The following is a 25000-nucleotide window of genomic DNA, read 5'->3' on the forward strand; positions in this document are numbered from 1 at the left end:
AGGGGGCTGCAAACCCACCAATGTCAGCTTTGTAAAACAAGGCTTAGTGCAAGTTATGTTTCAACAAAGACACATTTTCAAGGTTTTCATTTGAATTCTGTGGTGTTCATGTTATAGTTTGAAAATATAATTAGGTTTCTGAGGGAGAAGCCAACCAGAAGGGCTAAATATTTTCAAAGCAAAAGGTCACAGCCCGCAGATAGTGTGGGGCCACAAGAACAGGAATCAAGTGACAAGTAGTGGTCACCAGAGGCCACTTTCAAGGAGAGAAGGCAATGTGTAATTTTTAACAGGCAGAAGTGTGCCAGCAAAAGCATCTTCCTTCGGAAATCTGAGGGAAAACTTGAAGAGATAATGTTTGGAAACCAGTTCAGTGTATATTTATTCTGATGGTGTCAAGGATCTGTGAAAATCGACCAAAAATAGGTTTTAACTAAAACTGTTCAGATCAAATGATCTTCACAAATTCCTTGTTTCCCTTAACAACTTTAAAATTGGATTGTAAGATGTGGAATTCATAAATGATATTGACTGCTGTTTGTTTAATGTAATTCGTAACTGAATTAAGTTATTACTTAAGTGTAGATTACTTTAATTGTTTTACCTGGTGTTATACAAAATAAAAAGGAATGCATATCCTCTTACACCGTGTGATTCTTGCAGTCTGCCAGAGTTTGAATGACACAAGGTTGAACATACTTCGACTTAGACTTAAGTCATAGAGTGCGATGGTGTGATGGCTTATAATACTGTCCTTCATCTCTGTTAACTGGATTTCAATTTACTCTGCACTGTTATACTAAGATTATTTAATTGGTTTCCTTGATCACCTGAAAATTTGACATTGTTTTCTTTCTTTGCATCCCAACAAGTATGCTTTTCAGAAAAAAGTGCTTTTGAGATAAACCAACACTGCTAAGCAAAGTCATGATTTTTTTTGCTTCAACTTCGCTAGGAAGGAAAGCAAGCGTCTTTGGCATCAGATTTCTCTATTACTCAGTTCAAACACCTTGGTAGATTGCTGATGGTTCATGGACGCAACAGCTACAAGAGATCAGCAGCTCTCAGCCAGTTTGTGATCCACAGGAGCCTGTGTATTAGTACCATGCAGGTAAGCAAACCACTGTTCTCTGAGAAACAAGTGTTGAAAAATTCACGATTATACAGTAACAAAAGACCGCTGGAATTGAATTGTGGGCTAGTAGTTCAGTCAGCATGTGTAATAACAAGCAAAACGCCACAACATTTTAAGCGTACCTATCATGGCGTCTTTCTATCTATATATTTTCCATATTATTTCACAATAAAGAGATTCTCTCCCTTCAGAAACACTCCCCCCATCCCATACCACTACCACCCATCCCAGTTTCCATCTGTTCACTCTGGGATATTGCAGGAGCAAAATGAGCAATACGGGAGAGCATACATAAGGGGTAATCTATCTAAAAACAAGCTTGAGGGTAAGCAAAGGTCTTTAATCTATGTGCACCAATCATTTTTATCTTTGTTAAAAGAATAACAAAACCTCATTCAAAGAAGTGGTTTCCTGCTGGTCTAATGAGTAACAGCACACTAACTGCACAGTCCAGAAAAGTAGCAGTTCTAGTTGTCTGATTGTGCTGACTTAGCTGAATGAGTAAATATAGCAAAAAATAAAACAAAGGACTACGGATGCTGGATGGTATGGAACGTTCAGCATCAGAGAGCTGAAGGTCAGAAGGGATAGTAAATATCCGACAAGAGGTGTGGTTATGAGAAGAGATGGAGCAGAGGGAAGGGAAGGGGAGGAAGGTCCCAGAGGGGTGGAGGTACCTCTGAATTATTGGAGCTTGTGTTCCTTAATGCCTGGAAGGAAGAGATAAAGTTTCTTGAAAGGTCTGAAGAACGGTCACTGGTCTTGAAATATTAACTCCGTTTCTACCTCCATAGATGCTGAGTTTCTCCAGAAATTTTTGTTTTTGTTTTGTGTAAACATAGCATTTGTCTTGTAATGAGCTTCTGTGCTCCTGAAGTTCAGAGGGAAAAACTCAATCAGAGCTACTGCAGCTGTTCAGTATCTTTATTGCAATTCCTGTCAAGAGAGTTTGCATGTTGTAGGGAGATGTAGAATCATAGAATTGCTGAATGGTGCAAGCAGGTCATTTGGCCTTATTGAGTCCACATTGACCCTCCTAAGAGCATCCCCCTTCCCCCACCATCCTTTTAACCCTGCATTTCCCCTGGCCAATCCACCTTGCCTGCGCATCTTTGGAATGTGAGAGAAAACCAGAGCACCCAGCAGAAACCGACGCAGACACAGGGAGAATGTGCAAACTCCACACAGGCAATTGCCAAGGGTGGACTTGAACCTGGGTTCCTGGCACTGTGAGGCAGCAGTGCTAACCACTGAGCCACTGTACTGCCCTTAAGAATGGAATCTGTTCATATTAACAGATGGGACAGCAGGTCTACAAATGCATGCCACCTCTGTTTGGAAATGGAGCTTTTGGCTATGAGATGGCCAGCCAATTAGATATGCAGAGGCAAGGGTTGCAGCTCGTCATGTGGCTAGGTGTGGCAGGAAGTCACTGGCCCCACCTTTAGCTAATGCACTCGAAGGATCAGACATCACGTTTAAATGTTACCTGGACAGGTTCCTTGTCACTTAGCAGTGTCATTCTGGCTGCTTGTTTGGAGCTTGTCTTTGTTGAATATGCAATGAAGCTCCTTGTTGGATCTGTCCACATGGGATCCCAGGACCTGGAAGGCATCAATCTGCACCCTCCCTCAGTCACATTTGCCCTCTTCTCTATCGATCACAACCCTCATTCCATCAGCCTTGTCCTGTTTTTTTGGTGACTCCTGATCCACCCACCATCACCCTTGATCAATTGCCATTCACTGTAGAGTTTCTGCCAGTCAGCTCCATTCCCCCTTCCCCCCCACTTCCCCCGACCTTCTATCCACCAGCTCAGACTCTCCCTCAATTAGCCTTCACCTTCCCTTTGTTACCCTTAACTCACAGGACATTAGTGTTGACCTTCCTTATGTAAACTTTGGTCTCCCCACAGTCTTGCTTGCCTTACCATGTGCAGGCATTGATCATTCCAGTGCAGTGCAGCTTCTCCCCTTTACCCTCCCTACCCACGTGCACATGCCTGTGTGGGGTCGTCACCTCTCTTTCCTTCAGTCTATTTGACCGGGTTTGCCGTCAACGAACCCCAGCAAAGCCAGAGTCCATGGGAAACAGCAGGAAACCTCTCCAAACAGTCCTAAATTTGGAGGAAGAAAAGACAATTAATTTGTCTTCCAGACTTGGATTGACACTACCTCTGAGTCCAGCTGCACAGGCAATATCAATCTATTAAAAGACTAGATCGTTGTAATTGCTACACATCTGAGTTTGTAACTTTTAATGCTCTGAGTAATGCCCTTACATCTGCTCATAAGGAATTTTTAAATACATCAAGAGAAGCAAAAAAAAACTTTATTCATGATTTATTGTGCAGTGGTGGTATAGCAGAAGGAATATTGTTCCTTTCTTCCACCAACAAAAATAACATGCACTTAAGTAATAGTACAAAATTGACAAATAGTTAATTGAATTAAGGAAGTTGACAGATGACAGTGTTCTTTTAAATATTGGCAGTGTGACCTTCATGCTGTTATCGAGTTGAGGAACAATGAGACTTCCAGTCTCTCCTACAGCCAGCCTGGAGTCCAGTTATTGGGACGCCAATGAGCTGATGTATTTCCACTCTCCTTGGGATCAGGCACATACCTCAACAATTTGGCTAAAGTCATATGTAGTGATTTGGAAGATCAGAAGTGACTCCATTGCACCACCAGCCCACTAATATTTTCTGTAATAGTCCGTTTCAAAAGTAATTATCATAATGTCCAACTTTGCCAGTTAAAATAGTTCCATTTGTTAATGAACTCTGTTTTTCCACAGGCTGTTTTCTCTTCAGTATTTTATTTTGCTTCCATTCCTCTGTATCAAGGTTTCCTTGTTATAGGGTAAGTAGATTTTGTCATATTAGTTGTAAATGGGTTGATGCAGCTTCCACATTAATTACTGTAAATATTGATACTACTTGCTTTGTTAATGAGGAAAGAATTATCTCAGAGGAAAGCTGAATTGATCTGTGGAATATAGTAAAGATTGAGTGTGTGTGTGAATAGTTCACAAACAAGTAAGGCCAATTATAACTTTGTACTGACCTCCTAAAAGAAGTTTATTAATTTCTTCTTAGTACTCATGTGCGTTTGAGAATAAAATGAAAATTGACAGATGTTCCATCTGTTTCAGAAGTTTTTGAGATTAACTCTTTTTTTAATATATGTTTTGAGTAACATGTAGTACATTCTAGAAGGTCAGTTAGCTCAGTTGGCTGGATGGCTGGTTAGCAATGCAGAATGATTCCAATAACATGGGTTCAATTCCTGTACCAAATGAAGTTATCATGAAGGACTCTCCTCCTCAACCTCTCCCTTCACCTGAGGTGTGGTGACCCCAGGTTAAACCATTGCCAGTCATCCCTCTCTAGTGACAGAGCAACCTTGTGGTCTGGTAGGACAATGGCAGCTGTAATTTAATACATTCTGCATTTAGCTGGTGGGACCTGATACCAAAGGGTTTCCTAAAGGAAGGTTCCTCAAAATGGAGGAAATTGAAAGGTAAGTCACAGTATGCCTCCAGGTCACTATTGGTCAATTGCATTAGTTGGGAAATGGTATGTTGAGCAAGGATGAACTCAATGGGGGTGCTAAAATCTATTTCGAGCAAATGATACTCAATGTGGTCATTGAAATCTGAGCAGCTATTTGCCTTAAGGTGTTCCTTCATAAGGAACAGTTTGAGTAACAGCATCCACTTTCTTCTAATTAACTGCTGTGTGACTATGCAAAGAAAATTACTTTGTTATACAATGTTTTAAAATAATTGGAACTTCTTTTGTTCGCTGTAAGTCAGTTTTACACTAATTAGTAAGGAATGCACCACTGTACCATTTCATATGTAACATGCTTGTAATGTAAAATCATGCCTGTTTGGGAATACAGAGTCTAATTGTAATATTAACAGACCCTTCCCTAAACAGAGTTGGTGTGTTATCTGAAGATGAAACTTCCAAAATTATGTTTGTCAGTGTTAGGCTGTAGCTCAGAAGGACACTGCAATTGCAGGTTGTCTACATCTGTAACAAACTCAGATATAGAACTGTGATGTCTACATGGATGCCATCCCTGAACATTACCACATTAAATTCTTAAATTTGTGGAAATCCCCTTGTGATGTTGCCCATGAATGATCTGTTGCTGTAAAGAAAGTTGTGAGTTATCATACAACTAAGAATGCATTATTCTGCTATGGTGGATCTGTGTTACACAGATCCTACTCATTAAACAAACAGCATCTGAATGGTCCTTTAGATGTAATCCAGAGACTTGGAGATTGGAATGTATTTTGGAACACACTTGTTAATTTGAACCTACAACTCAACAGGATGCATGTGTCATTTTAAAATTATTTGTACTTCAAGCAGTGAGTCAGGACTCAGGATAAAATAGAAAATGCTGAAAATAGCCAGCAGTTCTGGCAGCATCTATGGAGAGAGAAACAGAACTAACATTTCAGTTTGGCGACTGCCTTAACAGACCAAATAAGCTGCGAACTCTGCTTCTGTCTTCACAATGCTACTAGGTTTGCTCAGTATTTCCAGTATTTACAGTTTTTATTGCAGTCCTGTAGCATCCATGGTAGTCTCCTCTTTTCTCAGGATGAATTGCCTGTGTTTCCTCATCCTTAAGTGTGCTCACTACAGATTTTGATGTGTTGAGGTTGGACATGATCTGTTAATAAGTACAGGCAGTCCTGGGTTGTGAATCGGCAAGTCAAGTTGGATTCAAGTTGGAACACAGTGCAGGCCAATATAAAAGTAGCCATTTGTAAGTATAGGAAATGTTTGTATGTCAGATCTTTAAAATCACACCCCTATATGGGATTGGATTTGTAAATTGGGGACCCCTTATATTGCGTTATTAGTGGAGGAGTTTCTCCTTCCGTTTCAAATGATTGGCTTTGTTTCATTTTTCTGCATTGATTTTTGGAACAAATTTGCAAATAATCCAATCATCAGCAAGAAATGTCTTTGATTAGATTGGTGTACGGTAAGTTGGAACAGAAAATGTGACATCAGAAATATGGATAAGAAATATTATACTTCTACATTTTAATATTTTTGCTAAAGAATATCTTACTGGTATAGGAACATGCTATTAAGGCATTATTCTGCTAAATAGTAACAATAAATGCAGTAGAAGAATGCAGCATGAAAAAATAAGCAGGATTCCAGGATTGAATTGAAAGATGAAAAAAATCTTCATTACCCAAACTTGAACCATACCAATGTAAGTAATAATGACTAAATGGGTTTACTGAACATAAAAGAGAATAATTTTAAACCACACACACTATATGTAGAGAATCAAACAGCTCTTTCGCCCACCATGTCCATGCTGACTAGTAAGCACTAAATTACACTAATCCCAATTACCTGCCCTTGGTCCACTGCCGACTATGTCCTGGCATTTTAACTGCTTGTCCAGATGCTTTTTAAATGTTGTGAGAGTCTGTGCCTTCACCATCTTCACAGGCAGCTTGTTCATATTTCTATCACCCTCTGAGTGAAGACATCTCCTCTAAACCGCTTACTCCTAGTCTTAAGCTTGTGCCCTCTGATCTTAGACACGTCTGCCATAAGGTAAAGATTCTCATGATCTATCTGGTCTATGCCTCTCACCATTTTGTATACCTCAGTCACATTCCCCTCCCAGTCTCCTGAGCTCCAGGGAAAATGAACCCAGCCTATCCAGTCTGTCCTCATAACTGATAGCTTTATTCCCAGGCAACACCATGGAGATTCTCCTCTGCACCCTCTCCAATGCAATCACATTCTCTGATTGTGTGGAGATCAGAACTGCATGTGGTACTCCGTCTGTGGACTAACCAATGTTATAAAGTTGACTTCTCCTTTCCTGGAGTTGCTGCCTGGCTTGCTGTGTTCTTCCAACCTCCTGTCTGTGTACCTTATAAAGTTGTAACAAGACTTCCTTAATCCTATATTCTATGGCCCAGATAAGGAAGGCAAGCATCTGTCTGCCTTTATCACCACCCTGGCTACCTGTACTGACACCTTCAGGGATCAATGAACTTGTACACCAAGGTCTCTTTGTTCCTCAAAACTCCCTAGGTACCCAACATTTATTGTATATGTCCTTCCCTTATTACACCTTCCAAAATACTTCATCTTACACATATCAGGATTAAATTCCATCTGCCATTGCTCTGCCCAATTTACCAGCTGATCAATATCAGACTGTAGCCTGAGACTATTCTCCTCACTATTGACACCACCAATTTTCTATGTCGTTTGCAAATTTACTAATTATACCTTTTTGCATTCACATTCAAGTCATTAACATAAATAACAAACTGAAGGGTCCCAGCACCAAACCCTGTCACAGGCTGCTATTTTGAAAAACAACTCTTCACCGTCACCTTTTGCCTCCTATTTGTAAGCCAATTTTGGACCCAGTTTGCCAACTTGCCTTGGATCCCATGGACTCTTAACTTTTCAAGCTTTCATTGTGGGACCTTGTCAAAGGCCTTACTAAAGTCCATGTAAATCACATCAACTGTACTACTCTCATCAATATATTTAGTTACCTTTTCAAAAAATGCTCAATTAAATTAGTCAGACAGGATCTCCTTCAACAAATACATCCTGACCATCCCTGATCAATCCCTGCCTTTCCAAGTGCTGATTTAATCCTGTCCCTATGAACTTTTTCCAATAATCTCCATAACACTGGTATCAGACTCTCTGATCTGTAATCACCTGGCCTATCCCTGCTGCCCTTCTGAACAAAGGAACCACGTTAGCTATCCTCTAGTCTTCTGGCACTTCAGCTTTTTTTTATTCCCAAGCTCTACCCAGATGGCCTTGTTTGAAGAGCCTTTTAAGATATCCTCCCTCATTACTGCAGTGATGGTCTCCTTTACCAATAATGTAATGCCCCCATCTCTCTTACATCGTCCCGTCGCACCTGAAACTTCTATACCCAAGAATGTTGAGTTGCCAGTCCTGTCCTTCCTTCAAACATGTCTCAGTAATTGCAACAAAATCATATTCCCATGTGCTAATCAATGCTCTTAAGTTCATCTGCCTTACCAGTCAGACTGCCTGTATTAAAATAGGTACAATTTAGCTTTCTGATCTTCCCATTTGCCTTATCATGCCCATGTCTTCTGCGCCTTCTGGACTAGTATTCCTTTTATATCTGACTGAACCTTGCTCCTGACTTTACATCTAGCCTGTGCCCCACCACCTTCGCAAATTAGTTTAACACTTCCCCGACAGCATGAGCAAAATTCCCAGCAAGGATATTGGACCCATTCCAGTTCAAGTGTAACCCATCCAGCTTGTACAGGTCCCACCGACCCCGGAAGCTGTCTCAGTGATCCAAAAATCTTAAAGCCCTCCTTCTGACACCATCCCTTTAGTCATGCATTCATCTGACTGATCTTCCTATTCCTATACTCATTAATGCGTGGCATTGGAACTGATCCAGAGATTACAACCTTACTTGCCTTCCTCTTTAATCTACTACCTAACCCTCTTAATTCCTATTAGAGGACCTCTTTTTTATACCCATGTCGTTAATGCCAACATGTACTCTGACTGCTGGCTGTTCACCCTTCCCCTTCAGAATGACCTGCAGCCACCTCTGAGACATCCCTGACGCTGGCACCAAGGGGGCAACATACCATATGAGAGTCTCGTTTGCTGCCACAGAACCGTCTGTCAGCTCTCCTTACAATCGAGTCCCCTATCACTAAAGCTCTCCCAGTCTGGTGTTCACCCAACACTTTTCTGCTAGTGTAGGTTTTACTTGTGATGTGACCAGCTCACTAAATGTGATCTCCGTGATGTTCTAATGCTCATGGATGCTCCGTAGTGAGTCCATTCGCAGTTCCAGCCACTCCATGTGAACAATCAGAAGCTTCAGTTGAACACCCTTCCTGTATAAGTGGTTGCCATGGACACTGGAAGTGTTCCTGATTTCCCACATTTTGCAGGAACACTCCATGCAGCAAAATTCTCCTGCCATTGCAAACCTTAGCAACTACAAGCAATAAACAAGGAACAATTACTAAACCTTTAAAAATCAAAAGAAGTGCTGATGCTGTAAATCAGAAACAAAAACAGAAATTGCTGAAAAAGCTCAGCAGTTCTGGCATCAGTAAAGAGAAATCAGAGTTCACGTTTCATGTCCAGTGACCCTTCCTCAGTTTTGGTACCTAAAGTATGGATTCACCATGATCTGAAACTTTAACTCTGATTTCTCTCCACACACCATACCTGCTGAGCGTTTCGAGCAATTTCTGTTTTTCTTTCTGATTTCCAGCATCTGCAGTTGTTTTGGTTTTTAAACTATGTGAAATAGCAATTCACAATATTGTAGGAGTTAATTTAAATATTAATAATCTTGAGAATGGAGATCATAGTGAATCCATACTTTAGGTGGGATTGTAGAATATAAAAGTGACTTTAACCATGTTTGATTGTCATGTCACAGGATTTTCAGAAGGAGTTTGAAGTACCATTTATTAGGAATGTTGGCAACATTGAAAGCCATGGGACAAAAGGGCAGCACGGTGGCTCAGTAGTTAGCACTGCTACCTCACAGCGCCAGGGACCCAGGTTCGATTCTACCTCCAGGCCACTGTCTGTGTGGAGTTTGCACATTCTCCCCATGTTTGCATGGCTTTCCTCCAGGTGCTCCGATTTCCTCCCACAGTCCAAAGATGTGCAGGTTAGGTGGATTGGTCGTGCTAAATTGCCTGTAATGTTCAAGGATGTGTAGATTAGGTGGGTTATAGGGGATTGGTTCTGGGTGGAATGCTCTTAGGGTCAGTGTGGACTTGTTGGGCCAAAGGGCCTGTTTCCACACTGTAGGGATTCTATAAAAAGAGGAAGTAGCAGCAACTATGTCAAATTGTTGTATAGTAGAAAGAGAGTTGTGGTGAATGCTGTATTTTGGGATTGCATAAAGATAGGGTGGTGTTCCATTGGGTTTAGTTCAAGGGTGTATGTAAATGATTTGGACTTGGGATATTAAACTTTAATTTTGAAATCTACATATGTATAAAAGTTGGAAATGCAATAACCAATGAAACGCCTAGTAATAGAGTTCAAGAGTACACTGATCAGCCAGTGAAATGGGTACATACATGGCATGAAATTTTATGCAGCAAAATGAGAGGTGATGAAACGTGGTTGTAAATATTCAAGAATACAGTGGGTGGAATCTTGCACTGTTCCTGGGCATGGGAAGCAAAGTGGGCAGAGAATCAGGTTCCCGACAGCAAGTTCAAAGTTTACAGTTAGGCTCTTGGAAGTTAAAAGGTGGGTTCAGTTTCCTGATGGCGAGTATCGGAAGTAATTTTGCATACATTTGCATGTCATGTATGCTTACTAAAATTGCAAATCTCCAGAATTGAGTTCCTTTGCCAATTTTGTTATTCGTGAGGGGCAAGGAGTGTTTTCAGATTTATAAATGCATCTGAAATGTTTGCGACAAACTGTGTGTGCATATCCAACTTCTATGGTATTTTATATATAGATTCACAATGGCTGTTGTTTTGAATGCTGGAACAACAGCATTGATTGTTCAACAATGAGTTGAGTTGGTGAAGAGCCTGCAGTGGTTTGTTTTTGCTGCATCAGTTCTCAAGAGCAATATATAGTGAATCTGGAGAGCCCAGTACTGTTAGTTAAATGAAAATGCAGGGGTCAATCACTATGGGTATAATGGAGAAAGATGAAGGTCTTGACGTGCAGAGGTATCGTTCCTATCTCTAATTCCAGAATGCCCATCTGCTTCAGGGATACGTCATAACATCTCTGAATGTGTTAGTTAGAGATATGTAAAGGAGAAGGATTTAAAAGGAGTAAAACAAGATTAATTTTGAATTTGTGTGTCAGCAGTAAATATTGAAACTGTAACTTTGTATGTGGACTATCTGTCTTGGAGTCTGACCAAAGTCAAGGAGTTTTTTCGGAAAGGTGGGGCTCAATTGAATCCAGTCATCTACTTTGAAGAGGCTACGTATTGAATATGAAGTGCCCTCCAAGAGCAAGTTTGAAATATCTTGTGATATTTACCATATATGTATTGACCCTTGAATTAATAAATGTCTTAAATGAAAAGTTTTGACTTCATGCCCTTTTTAACAACGTTTAAGTGCTGTCCTGCCAAGCAGTTATATTTATGATGCTCAGTGTTGATGTAAGTGCAATGTCCTATCCACAAGGCAAACCTGTTTTGACAGCAACTATCCTATGAGCCTTCTAACAACGCATAGCCAAGTGATGGAAGGAATCTTCACTGCTCTCCAGTGACACCCATTCTTCAATCACCTACTTGCAGATGTTCAGTTATTATTCTGCGAAACCCACTGAGCTCCAGACTATGGTTCAGTGAGGAAAACAAGAACTAAAATTGCTGCCAAGAAAAAAAATGGTAGTATTTATCCTCGTATGGCAGCAAGGAAGCAAAGCAAAACTTTGATCAATGCAGTTGAAGGGAACACCTCTCATTGGCTTAAAACCTGACGCAAAAGCAAGTAATTGCAATTACTCAAGGCCAATTATCAAAGTCCCAGGACATTTCTCAGAGGTTCTTTTAAGTATGGGTAATTATTCCTACCCATTGTTTCCTCAGTGGCCTTCTACAAGCGAAGAGGACTAAGGCAGTAAGATGAGAGGAGTACTATAATGTTCAAGTGTCTCTTCAGTTTCCCACCATCCTAATCTGAACACATATTGTCATTTTCTTCATTGTCACAGGATCAATATCACCAAATTCCCTACTGAACAGTATAAGTACAAGAACTGCAATAGGGATAGGCAAGAAATGTAGTCTTTTCAATACTGGCACCTTCTAAAGTCAAAGAAATCATTTTTAAAAAGTCATGATGCTTTAGTTATTTATCAAAGGAGAAATGTAGGAGTGAAAATGAAAGGTGACACTTTTATATTTATCTTCTCAGGTATTCAACAATTTACACCATGTTCCCAGTGTTCTCTCTTGTTCTGGACAAGGATGTGAAGTCAGAAGTTGCAATGCTTTATCCAGAACTATACAAAGATCTTACTAAGGTATGCATTAGAATAAATCTCAAGATGAATATGTGCTATGCAAGAAATGTATGTATTTTTATTGTTACTTTTGGAATGTTACTAATTGAACTAATTAAGTTCAGATTTTCAAGTGCTGTATTGTTTATATAAATGTCTAAATTTATATCTAGTCTTCTTTCATATATTGCAAAAAATATATGACTTATTTGAACTTTATAATCAACATTTTTGTTTTAGTACTTTATTTAAAGTAAGAAGAAGACCTTGCATTTATAAGTGCCTTTCATGACCTCAAGATGCACCATTGTACAATACAACTGATGAAGTACCTCTGAATTGCAGTCACTCTTGTGACAGACTTTTGTCACCATCATTGAGCATTTTTCAAAACTGTTCACTAGTTTGTATAGAGAGAAAGTTACAACATATATTTATGTTGCTGCACATTACTAGAATTATGTTATATTCCAAAAAAAGAGTTTGTTGGTGGTGGAGGGAGTGGATGGATGCAAATTAAGTGGGCTGCATTGTTCTGAATGGTATAAATCTTGAGCATTGCTGGAGCTGCAACTATCCAGGCAAGTGGGGAGTATTGCGTCATGCTCCTGACTTGTGACTTGTACATGGTAGACAGACTTTGGGCAGCCAGGAGGTAAGTTACTCATTGCAGAGCTCTCAGCCTCTGACCTGTTCTTGTAGCTACAGTATTTATATGGTTATTCCAGTTCAGTTTCTGATCACTGGTAACTGCTAGGTTGTTAGTAATGGGTGGTTGAGTGATAGCAATACCATTGAATGTCTATTAGCCCAATCCTGACTGCTGTCTAGGTCTTGCTCCATGTGGGCACAGATTGCTTCTGTGCTTAACTCTGAGGTGGTGCTGAACATTTGTGCAATTGTCAGCAAATATCCCTGTTTCTGCCCTAATAGATCATAGAATCATAGAATCCCTACAGTGTGGAAACAGGCCTTTCGGCCCAACAAGTCCACACCTACCCTCAGAGCATCCCACCCAGACCAATCCACCTATAACCCACCTAATCTACACATCCCTGAACACTATGGGCAATTTAGCATGGCCAATCCATCTAGCCTGCACATCTTTGGACTGTGGGAGGAAACCGGAGCACCCAGAGGAAACCCACGCAGACACACGGAAAATGTGCAAAATCCACACAGTCGCCTGAGGGTGGAATCGAACCTGAGTCCCTGGCGCTGCGATGCAGCAATGCTAACTGCTGAGCCACCGTGCCACCCCATGATTAAGAAAAGGTCTCAGGGACCTATTAAGGCCTTCCTTCCATGTCAATTTTCCACATGGCAGACAGGCCCCTTTAATGACTGAAATATGGTCAATGAGAGGGGGCATCCTCCAAGTGGCAGATTGAGAGAACAAGTGCTCTGTCTTTCTATGAATGTTGCACTATCAGTCCCTCCCACAGCCAACTTAAAGAGCTCACCACCCATCCTGTCCTGTCCACAAAGTCACTCTGATGGTATGGCTGCGTGTACTTTGAAGGATTTTTAAAGTTCTGAGAGGGCACCTCCATTGTAAAGTATCCTGTGCCCTCTCCCTCCTACCTGCCTCAATGAAGTCCATGTATTTTCATGACTGAAGGGACTCCTGTTGAGACCCCATCACCATCTGAGAAGTAATTGGTTTTAAACACCAGAGATTAAATATTGGTTTGACAGAGATCAGGCAACTGCCTTTCCAGTAAGAGTTTTATTTCAATAACATTGCAAAACTCCAATCCTGCTGATCACTTGCTCCCTATAAGTACAGTCAACTTCTCATCCAGTTATCTCTTGAAATTACATGTAACCAAGATCTTTTCCCTAGTTTCACTTGGCTTCAGACCCCACTAGATGCTAACAATTGGCCAACCCAACAAAAATTTAGTTTGACAGGGTGACACCAACATTCTGTGGGGTCAGGACCAGGAAGTGATTCCAAGTTGGAATCTTGACCACAAAACTAAAATCCTCACCCAAGGAGTAAGCTATAATATGCGGGACCAAAGTCATGGAGAGGTTAGGTACAGAGTAAGCCAATAAAAGCGAGAAAGTGCTGGGGAAACTCATCAGGACTGATAGCATCTGTGGAGTGAGAAACAGAGTTAAAGTTTCAAGCCCCAGTATGACTTCTCTTCAGAACAACTTTTAACAAAAAAACCATTTGGGTTTACAGCTGTGTTTTTTTTTGAGTTGGTAACCCACAAATTACTAGATTTATTGAATCCAATCTTACAGCTTGCAATCGAAATTTGAAATGAAAATCTTTAAATCCTGCAAACGTTGTTTGGAAATTTTGTGCTGGAACACAGAAAACAGGTTAGAGACATGGGACTTGACACAGAAGAGGATGAAGGTCAAGGAGCTTTGAGTGAGGGTGCATTGCATAGGGTGGAGTGCGGAAGAGTGGCTTTAGAGCAGTCAAGTTTTAAAGTAACAAAGGGGTGGATGAGAATTTCAGTGGTGATAGAAGAAATGTAAGGCTGAAGATTAGAAATGGTGTGGAGTCAAATGTAAACTGTCTTGATGGAAGTAGTGTTTGAAACTCAGTTCAGGACAAATGGAAAAACTTTGACAAGCTTACCTATATTAAAGACATTGTATAACTGCAAACTCATCATTGATAAGATCCATTGATGTAGGGCATTGACTCATTCAGTGAGAACTAACAGTTGCGAGAGGGATGGAGATGTACTAAGGAATTTTTGTTAGGATGGAGGATAATGGATTTCTGGCGATTTACGTATCGATTGAATTCCTATGCCATTTTCATCTGAAGAGCCTTTGACGTGAAAGGGGATCAAAATTTCTTAACAACACTTGCTGTGAAATCTGTTATTCTGGCCCTCTCAATTCTGGATTGAACGCATGTTAGTTTCAAAAATTCCATTAGGAAATTAATATTTAATGTATATTTCTAAATGTGCTGTTTTTTCATCATCTTGCACCATGTTGTAGGGCAGGAACAGGAACTCTCCTGTGACATCCACATGCTGAAGACTATGGACAATGAAAGAAATGCTTGTCCTCATTTTTGTCAGAATATCATTGACAACTTGGGTCAAATAAATCTCAATCCCAATTCCTCTCCTCTTGTTCAAGTACACTAGAACTATACACAAATAAACAGAATCTCTCAAGTCATCTGAATAGCCAAATTGAGAATACTGAAAAGGGATATAACTGTGAGGGAAGTGAGGGTGAGTGATGGTCATAACTTGAAGTTAAACTTCTGTTGGATGATAGCTGCCCACACTGGGCCTAATGAGTGATGAAGCCATTCCCATTGAAGCTCTTTTCCATTTTTCTCTACTGCTGTCCTGAAGGTCGTGATTCCTGATGATATCTGGATGCAAATGTTCACAGCCAAATGTCCCAAACTATAATGTACAAAGTTAGTTTCTGCATTAACTCTGGAGGGAGAGTCATTGTATCTTACCTCAAAATCCAGCTCTCCACTTCCCGAGCTGGGTAACTGGATAATGCTTTGCTAATTACTGTTTCTCTCCCTTTCCGTCCTGAGGTACTACAATCCATGTTAGTCTTCCCATCATTTTCCTGGCTGAGATCAGTGAATTCATGGATAATTTATGGACTTTATTGAGGATATTCCTTCCTTTCGAGACTTTGTATTATGTCTATAGTGCTTTAATTGAACAAGACACTGAGGGACTTTGAATTAGTATTTGGCCTCGGAGTATAGTGGTTACGGCAATTATTTTGAGCAGTTTGTGGTCAAATGCAATCACCACAGGATTGCTAGTCTCTCAGATCTGCTAGCCTCAGCTCTTCTGAGATTGATAGTCAGTAGGTGGGATACTTTGTGGTTGTCTGGTAACACAGGAAAAGTATCCATTTGAAAGACAATCCAAGTGAGACAACTCATTGCCTATCTCCATAATCTCTGATCTGAACACTTGTAAATATTTCCCAAAGTAATTCTCACAGGAGAATTTAAAACCTTTCAAAGGGGAGAAAGCAATAGAAGTATATTTATAGATAATTATGTTCGATTGTTGGTCTTAAGCGAATGGTAAAATTAAAATTTGATTACTAACTGATGACCTCTGCTAGAGAAGGGACAGGCAAGGATTAGTTTTTTTGTTTGCATCAGAAACTGTAGGGAAACTTTTTCTAAGATCGGACCCATTTCCTTTTCAACAAAGCACATTGATGACTTCAGATAATAAAGTTCATGAGGCATTTTCCCAGCACTGAAAATAAATTTTTCAGCAGCAGTGTTACAACTACAACATTGAATCTATGCTGACAAATTTCAAAACTCCAAGTAGATGCAATGGAAATTTATGCTACAGCTGATGCAGTTAAAGCACCAGTTCCAGGAATCGATGCTGCTTAAAATCTCCAAATACGAAAATAACTCAATTACTTGTTAAAAATGTCAATTGATTAGTTTCCAAAGAATTCTAAATTAAATGTGTTATTGAGCTTTCCTGTCTAGATCTGAAAATAGCAACCTTAAAATATGTAGATTTTCTGTTCTGTGTTGAATTGAATAGTAAGGTGGAAGAGTATCTCCAAAATTGATTCTTTTCTCTATTTCAGGGTCGACCACTCTCCTTTAAAACCTTCTTGATTTGGGTTTTAATTAGTATATACCAAGGTATGGAAATCACACTTTATCATAAATAGATGTGACATAAAAAAGAATTTGCAGTTCTTTAATGACTTTCATGACCTCCGAATGTTCCAAAGATATTATGGGTAATTGTGCAACACTTGAAGTGCAGTTACTCTTGCAATATAGGAAATTCAGCAGCCAATGTGGGCAAAAATTACAGTGACCTAATTGTGATAATGACCAGATAAATGCTTTTAGTGATGTTGATTAAAGGATTCATTTTGGATAGGAGAATGTTCCTACTATTCTTTAAGCAGTAGGATGGTAATGTTTGACATCTATTTGAGAGTACGAACAGATCTCAATTTAATATCTTTTCTGAACGATTATGGCAACAACCATGCAGCATTCCCTTGGTACTGCTCTGGAGTGTTAGCCTAAAGTGAATTTTCAACCACCAATGTTCTGATTCAGAGACAGGACTATTTGACTTGTAAGTGTCTGCATTTCCATTCAAAAAAGAGTAAAAATATTTTCACTTTATTTTTCCAGGTGGTATAATAATGTATGGGGCTCTTCTGTTGTTTGATTCGGAGTTTGTGCATGCAGTAGCCATTTCCTTTACTTCACTCATTCTCACTGAGTTACTGATGGTGGCACTCACTATCCAAACCTGGCACTGGCTCATGATTGTGGCAGAACTTCTCAGTCTCAGCTGCTACATTGCTTCTCTTGTTTTCTTGCATGAGTTCATCGGTAAGTCAATGTTAAAACTTTGATGAATGTACACACAGAATTTCTTAATTCTTTCCCAATCTTATTATTAAAAATGTTGTGTTGATTCCTTGCAGTTTTACACAGTACTATCTAGTACCTTTAGTAATAGTATTATTTATATTTATAAAACATTCACTAAGTTAGAATTTGATGTTGGGTTGAGAATGGATTTGTTATTTCTCTGATGAAGTTCCCCAGTCTAAACAAAGTAAATTGCATCAGTTTGAGGGGTGAGTTGGCTAAGGAAATTGAGAGACTAGGTTTGCAAATATAACAGTTGATAGGAAATGGCAAGCATTTAAAGAGTTGCTTCACGATGCACAATGACCATACATTCCCTTAACTACTAAAAAGGAAAAATGTTCCCATTCTGGCTAACTAGGGGAATTACAGATAATATTATATTAAAAGAAGATTAAAGCCTGTGGATTTAAAAATTTAACTGATAACCAAGAAATTAGAAAAGAAAATAGGATATGAGAGTAAACTAGTTAGAGACATAAAAAGCTTCTCCAAACTGTTTTATAGATGCATACGAAGTGAGAGATTAGCAAAAGTAAATGTGGAGCCCTTACATGTGAGTCAACAAAGACATGTAGCAGATACATTGCCAAACACTTTCTATCTGTCTTCATGATAGAAGACACAGAAAACATACTAGGGGCAGTGGGGAATGGAAGATAGAGTGAAAATGAGGAATTTTAAAGATATTGATATTAGTAAAACATTAGCACTGGCAAATTGATGGATCATAAGGCAACAAATTCCCTAGATATCATGGCTACACCTTGACTACAAAGAGAGTGAATGCACCAATTTGACTTTCCAGAATACTTCAGGGATCAAAGAGTAGGAAATGTAATCCAGTAACTCAGAAGGGACGGAAAGAAAAACAGATGTATAGGCCAAATTATCTTTACACATTCGTGGGCCATTGACGTCACTGGCTGGGTCAGCATTTTCCGCCCATTCTTAGTTGCCCTTCAGAAGGTGGTGCTGGACTGCCTTCTTGAACTGCTACTGTTCATGTGCTGTAGGTAGACCAACAATGCCATTAGGGACGGAATTCCAGGATTTTAATCCAGCAGCAGTGAAGGAAAGGTGACAAATTTCCAGAGTCAGGATATTGAGTGACTTGGCAGGGAACTTGTAGGTGATGTTCTAATGTATTTGCTTCCCTTGTCCTTCTAGATGGTAGTGGTCACTGGTTTGGAAGGTGCTGTCAAAGGTTGTTTGGTAAATTTCTGCAGTGCATCTTGTGCATGGTACACAGTGCTGCTACTGACAATTGGTGGTGGAAGGAGTGGATGTTGGTGAATATGGTGCCAATCATGCAGACTGCTTTGGCCTAGATGGCATCAAGCTTTTTGAGCGTTTTTGGAGCTGCATTTATCCTGGCAATAGGGTTCCACCACACTCCTGACATGTGGCTTGTAGATGGTGGACCACCTCTAGAGAGTCAGGAGTTGAGTTACGCACTGCAGTATTCCTAGCCTCTGACCTACTCTTGTAGCCACTGTGTTTATGTGGTGGGTCCAGTTCAGTTTCTGATCAGTGGTAACCCCACAATGTTGGTAGTTGAGGACAGTGATGATAATGCCATTAAATGTCAAGGGATGATGTTTAGATTGCCTCGTAATAAAAAAATGTTATTGCATTTCATTAGTGTGGTGTGAATGTTAGTTATCGCTTTTCAGCCCAAGCTTTGATATTTTCAAGTCTTACTGCATTTAGACATGGACTGCTTTAGTATCTGAGGAGTTGCGAATGGTGCTGAATATTGTACAATCATCGGCAGACATCCCAACTTTTGACCATATGAAGCAGCTGAAGATGGTTGGACCTAGGACACTCCCCTGAGGAACTGCTGCAGCTAGCCTGACAGCTGTAGGGATTATATTCGGGCCATAATGACAGGGCGATTAGACTTGATGACATGGTTATGCAGAGCCAATACAGATAGATGAAAGGAAAATAATATTTGATAATTCCTTATGTGTTTTTTTGATAATGTACCTGACGGTGTTAATAAGGAGGAACCACATTCACCACCTTCAATATTCAGTCCCTCCAATGCCAATGCACTGTGGCAGCAGTGTAACAAGGTACAATGCAGTAACACAACCAGACTCCTCTGGAAGCACCTTCTAAACCTTGCAATGTCCATGATCTAGAAGAACAACAGCAGTAGAACATGAGCACACCATCACCGGCAAGTTCCTCTCTAAGTTTCAGATCATTTCAATTTGAAGCAATGTCACCATGTCATTCGGCCTCCATCCTGGAGCTCCATCTCTAGAACTACTGTGGATGGATCTACACCAAAATGGGCCACAGCAATTCCAGAAAGTGACTCTATATCATTTTCTTCAGGGCAATTAAGGTTAGGCAGTAAATGCATGCCTTGCCAGTCATGTTCATATCACACGAATGAACTTAAAAACAGCAAAACTGGATAATCTATCCATTGATAAGTGAGTGAGTAGTACAACTATGTTGCTGTACTGTAGTGAATAGCAGTTTGAAAGCATTGTCACACGCTCTAAATGACTACTGGTGACCATCAGAATAATGTTTCATTGCTGTTATCCCTAGCTGCAATAATGGGATCATCTCCTGTCTCGTCAACTGTTATAAAAGACCAAATGCAAATAAAATTCATGATGTTGCTGAATTAACTGTCCAAATTTATCAAAAAATGTACATATTCATAGCTAAAACAGTTTGCGAGAATTAAAATGTTAGCGGAGATGGAAAATTGTTCTGGGTTTTCAGTTTCTATTCACTTCAGTGAAATGTTTAATTATTCAGTATCAACGCAAGTGGAAGTGGTTTCAATTGTCATAGTGGAAAACAAAATAATTGTGATGAGCTGGTGTTTCAGCAGGAAATTTAACTTCCCACTGACTATCATGCCAACAAGCCATTGTATGACCTTGTATCTACAAACAACAGCAACCTGATTGTGAGAAGATTAACTCCAAGTGCATATGTGTTGAGAGTGGGCTGTTGCCATAGTGACATCACTAGCTGGCTAGAGGATGTGTGGGAGTTACTCTGCTCATGGCTCCTCCACTTCCATATGGCTTTGGTGACAGCATAATGGTCTAACTTCTACTCTCAAGAAGAGGATGTTGTGCAACAAACTGCCTTACTGTTGCAAAGTAGCTGAATGTAGTCCATTGATATGTGTTGTGATTTTACACAATCTCCACTTTGATTGAAAACTCCCTCTTTATTGCAACATAAACTTAGAGAAATTGTTCAAACAGCAGCATTTTGACAGGAAATAGTAGGGAAAAAATGTGATTCCATGTATCCTCTTCCCTAATTCCTCACCTTTACAGAAATGAAATCAGATTGCCGCAACCACTTAGGAGGCTGCAGCTGTAGAGCGACAAGTTAACTTTTCAAGATGATGACCTTTCTTTAGAACTGGTAATAGTTAGAGAAGTGACCAGTTTAAGCAAATACGGATGAAGGGAAAGGGCAAAGAGAAGGAAACGAAAACAGAAGAGGCTAGTGACAGATTGAAAGACAAGAAAGGTTCAGTGATTAGAGGAGTGGTGGCACAAAGCAAAGAGGGTGCAAAATTGGAATAAGAAAGTAAAGATGTGCCCAGAGGAGGGGTAACTGAGAAGGCATAATTATTACTAAAGGGCTCGACTTCATCCCCTTCTACGTAATTAATTTGATGCCCACACAACACCGAGCTTTTCCATCACAATTGTCTCTGCGTACAGTTTTTCAACCAGATGTCTAGATGTTTTCATTGAGAACTGTCCATGTGACTTTGACCGTCTCAATGTCATTGCTTCCCACGTTCACTGTATCAGATCTCCCTATTAATATGTAACACTCTGTTGTCTCTGGTCCAATCCTAAATACAAAATCCAGTCTTGTTACTGAATCATTATCTGTGAAATTGAATATCACTACTCACAAATAGGAAATTTGCAAATATTACTTACTCATTCAAGAAATCTACCAACAAAGATGAAACTTATTATTTGGCATAAATTTGTTTTATGCACTCCACATCTTTACCCAGCCTCCATACTGTTTTAAATTATTCACATCCAAAGCTTTCTTCAGTTGTGTTGAAAGATCATGGCCCTACCTTCCTTGAATGCACTGATCTAGCTGGAATACAGGGATGCTGACATTGTAACAACGCATTACTCAATTTTTCATGCTGAAGCTAGAAATTGTTAGGTTATTTGGTCATGGACAAATCAAGGCCATGCTGTGATAGACCATCTTGTTTCAACCTAGGGACCAGAAACAATAATAGCTAAAACAGACTTGTCAGCCATGAAGAGTCCTCCTTACTGGGATATGGTTCTAAAAGTGGGAGAGCTGTTTCAGGCTAGTCTCCTTTGACAGCACTTTCAGACCAATGACTACTTCCATCTAAAAGGATAAGGGAGCAGATACATGGGAACACCATCACCTTCAAGTTCTCCTCCCAGCCACTCATTCACTATCACTGTTCCTTCACTGTCACTTGGTCAAAATCCAGAAATTCTGTCCATAATGGCATTGTGAGTGTACTTAGAGCACATAGACTCCAGAGGTTCAAGAAGGCAGTTTACCACAGCTTTTTCAAGCATAACTAGGGATGGACAGTACCCACATCCTATGAGTGCATTTTTAAAGAATTGTCCTCATGTTCTCAAACATGTCTATAAGAAGTAGGTCATGTGCACATTCTTGATGCTTACAGAGACTTGAATTGAAACTGTCTAAATACAAATCATGTACAAACCATTGCATTCAGCTGAACAAGACACTTCCACTCCTCAGACTGAGTTGGAATGCACTTGAATCCCAGAAATAAAAGAACAACACACAACTCACAAAGCTAATCAGTGAGTACATAGATATTACAAAGCACATGTTTGTGGGTAGTGACAGATGCTTTAGTAATAAGATGCTTTAGTAATAATATTGGATTTCATATTTACTTGTTGCTCTATTTTGAGGTAATTTGTACACTGCCTTTTGAGTGTCCCTCTAGGGCAGACTATTTGGAAGCTTAGACTGAAGACCTGGTAGCTACTCCTGCCTCTTTGCCTATAGAGCAATTGATTCAAGAAGTGGAAGCAACTGGACCCCTTTCTGTGGCATGAGAAAATTAAGGCTCCAATCAGTTTTCAACAAAGCTGATCCATTGAACTACAGAATTACAAGTTCAACACTGATGAATTTTTCAGAATGCCCTGAAATTTCTCTTTCCAAAGATAGTGAAAGTGTTCTCCATCACCATTGTGTAAAACTGACATTAACTTCTGGCAACTACACATACACAGTTAATGCAAAACCAGAGATTGCTGTCATTGATACCTTGCTCCACAAAGGCACCACAGGGTACTTTATTGCAGTATTTGCAGATTCTTTCAACATAGAATCAGTGATTTAAAGTGAACTTCAACTATTTACATGCTATTTTCTCTTTAAGGTTATGCCTTTTTAAATGAGAAGCAACTAAGTTTTAAATGACATACCATGTCACAATTAATGCTGAACAATGTCTCTTACTAAAAAAACTAATTGTAGAAGTCTGGAGCATCATTCCTTCCATTCTAAAATAATTCCATTTTTTAAAAAATAATCACAGTTTTCTTCCACTTGTGACTTAATCCCAATTATATGATTTGATTTTTTTAGTCTGCTGTGTGTGAAATTATGAGAGAGTAAATGACGGTGTTATTTGCTTCTTGATTTGCTGTCTGTGAGAATTTTTCAGTTTGATTGGCTGCTCACACTGCCTGATGAATTCATGTTCCTCAATGTCATCAATCCCCTACAGTTGATGCTAGAATAAGAGTGACATTGTATAAGGGAATTCACAGAACCTGTTCTGTCAATTGAATCCAAGGAAGTAGTACTCAATATACTTTAGAAGCAAAAGTAATACTAGCTGTATTTGTAACTAATACATTGTTTGCTTTTCTGTTGCAGATGTCTATTTCATCATCACCTTATCCTTCCTGTGGAAAGTCACAGTAATCACTCTCATCAGTTGTCTTCCCCTGTATGTTCTGAAGTATCTGAGAAGAAGATTCTCTCCTCCGAGCTACTCTAAGCTTACCTCGTAGATGCTGAGATGTGGATTATAATCCATCCCTTTAAGGATTCACATCCAACAACTTGGGAAGCTTATTTGACAATTTCAAATACTACTGATGCACTAAAGTTATAACTGTGACACTCATGACCAACTGATGAATAACAATTGTCCAGCAGACACTACCAGAGTTGCAACATAATGCTTCAGAGTCATTAGTTTTAACTGCAACTAAAGTCAAAAAGGGAATCATGGTACTGTACAAAAGTAAGTCAGTCAGAAAAAAAAAATGCTTAAAGAAAAAGGAACACAACCCGCTCAATGAAATCGTGGTTAAGCCACCAATACAAAATAATTTAAAATTGTCCCTCTTTAATCATTGTTTTACTTTGTTTGTGACCTTTTTCCACTATCGTTCAGGACTTAAACAAATTGTTGATATGTTTCTATTCTCCAACTAAGTTGTACCTATAGACTACATGAATTAACATATTTTCTTCAATGTTTCAACCATGTCTGTGTGTTTTCACCTTAGTTACAGGTTACAAAGGTACAGCATCTCTTTAATTCAGACTGATGATAGAATCCCTTCTTCAAAATGGTGATTAAAACACTGTTTCACTGTGAGTGCCATGGGGCCTCTTTCCATGTGGGCTGTGGTAATGAACACACAAGAACAAATTCTTCATCTATGTTAGAACACTTAATTCATAAATTGATATGTTCATAGAGTCAGTGTACTTTCTATTTTGTTATAAATACATCTGTGTTTTGAATGTGTCATAGATCACACGTGCACTTTATAACCAGTGTAAGTTTTCCTATAGTAAGGTACCCAGAATGGCAATTACGTACATTTCCAGTTCTGTGTTCAGAAGGTTTTTTTTTTGTAGTATCTCTCAGTTCAGATATCTGTTGCTTTGATGAACGAGTCAAGAATGCTGACTTAAACTTTCTATAAAATAATTGCGAAGCCACATTTTCTTTTCATCACATCTACTCCTACTTTTAAATAATAGTAGCTCTAAAAGGACTAGTTTCGCCTTCCCAGCCATGATTGTTTGTTTTCATGGCTCTCTCTTCTTGACATGATAAAAGAGAACTGTAAAAAGAACAGAGTAATTGTGTCAGGAGTGCTCTCATAAAAACATTTTTAATTGTAAATTGAGTGATAAAAGTGGATACTGGTTATTTAAAGATGATACTGTGCCCTGGTGATTCTGGAGTGAAAAGTGAGTATAGTTAAATCATATTGCATGGTACCATCCCTTCTGCTCAGTAAAATTGAACTTGTGCGAGGTAAAATATATGTCACTTTTTATTATACAGTGGAAACCTATACACATCAATCACACTAATCATTGCCTG

General features: G+C 39.4%; 1 protein-coding gene across 1 annotated transcript; it reads left to right on the plus strand.

The window, feature by feature from the left end:
• Positions 1-955: 955 nt before the first annotated feature.
• Positions 956-24994, plus strand: LOC109928120 (probable phospholipid-transporting ATPase IIA; the record flags this gene model as incomplete). Its single annotated transcript, XM_048592899.1, has 6 exons — positions 956-1111; positions 3935-3999; positions 12098-12206; positions 16770-16827; positions 17338-17541; positions 23527-24994. Coding segments are annotated over 6 exons (729 nt in total), but the record flags the coding sequence as incomplete, so codon positions are not given.
• Between the last annotated feature and the right edge of the window lie 6 nt (positions 24995-25000).

This window comes from Rhincodon typus, unplaced genomic scaffold (assembly GCF_021869965.1).
Source record: "Rhincodon typus isolate 14 unplaced genomic scaffold, sRhiTyp1.1 hic_rhity00001995, whole genome shotgun sequence".
Taxonomy (NCBI): Eukaryota; Metazoa; Chordata; class Chondrichthyes; order Orectolobiformes; family Rhincodontidae; genus Rhincodon; species Rhincodon typus.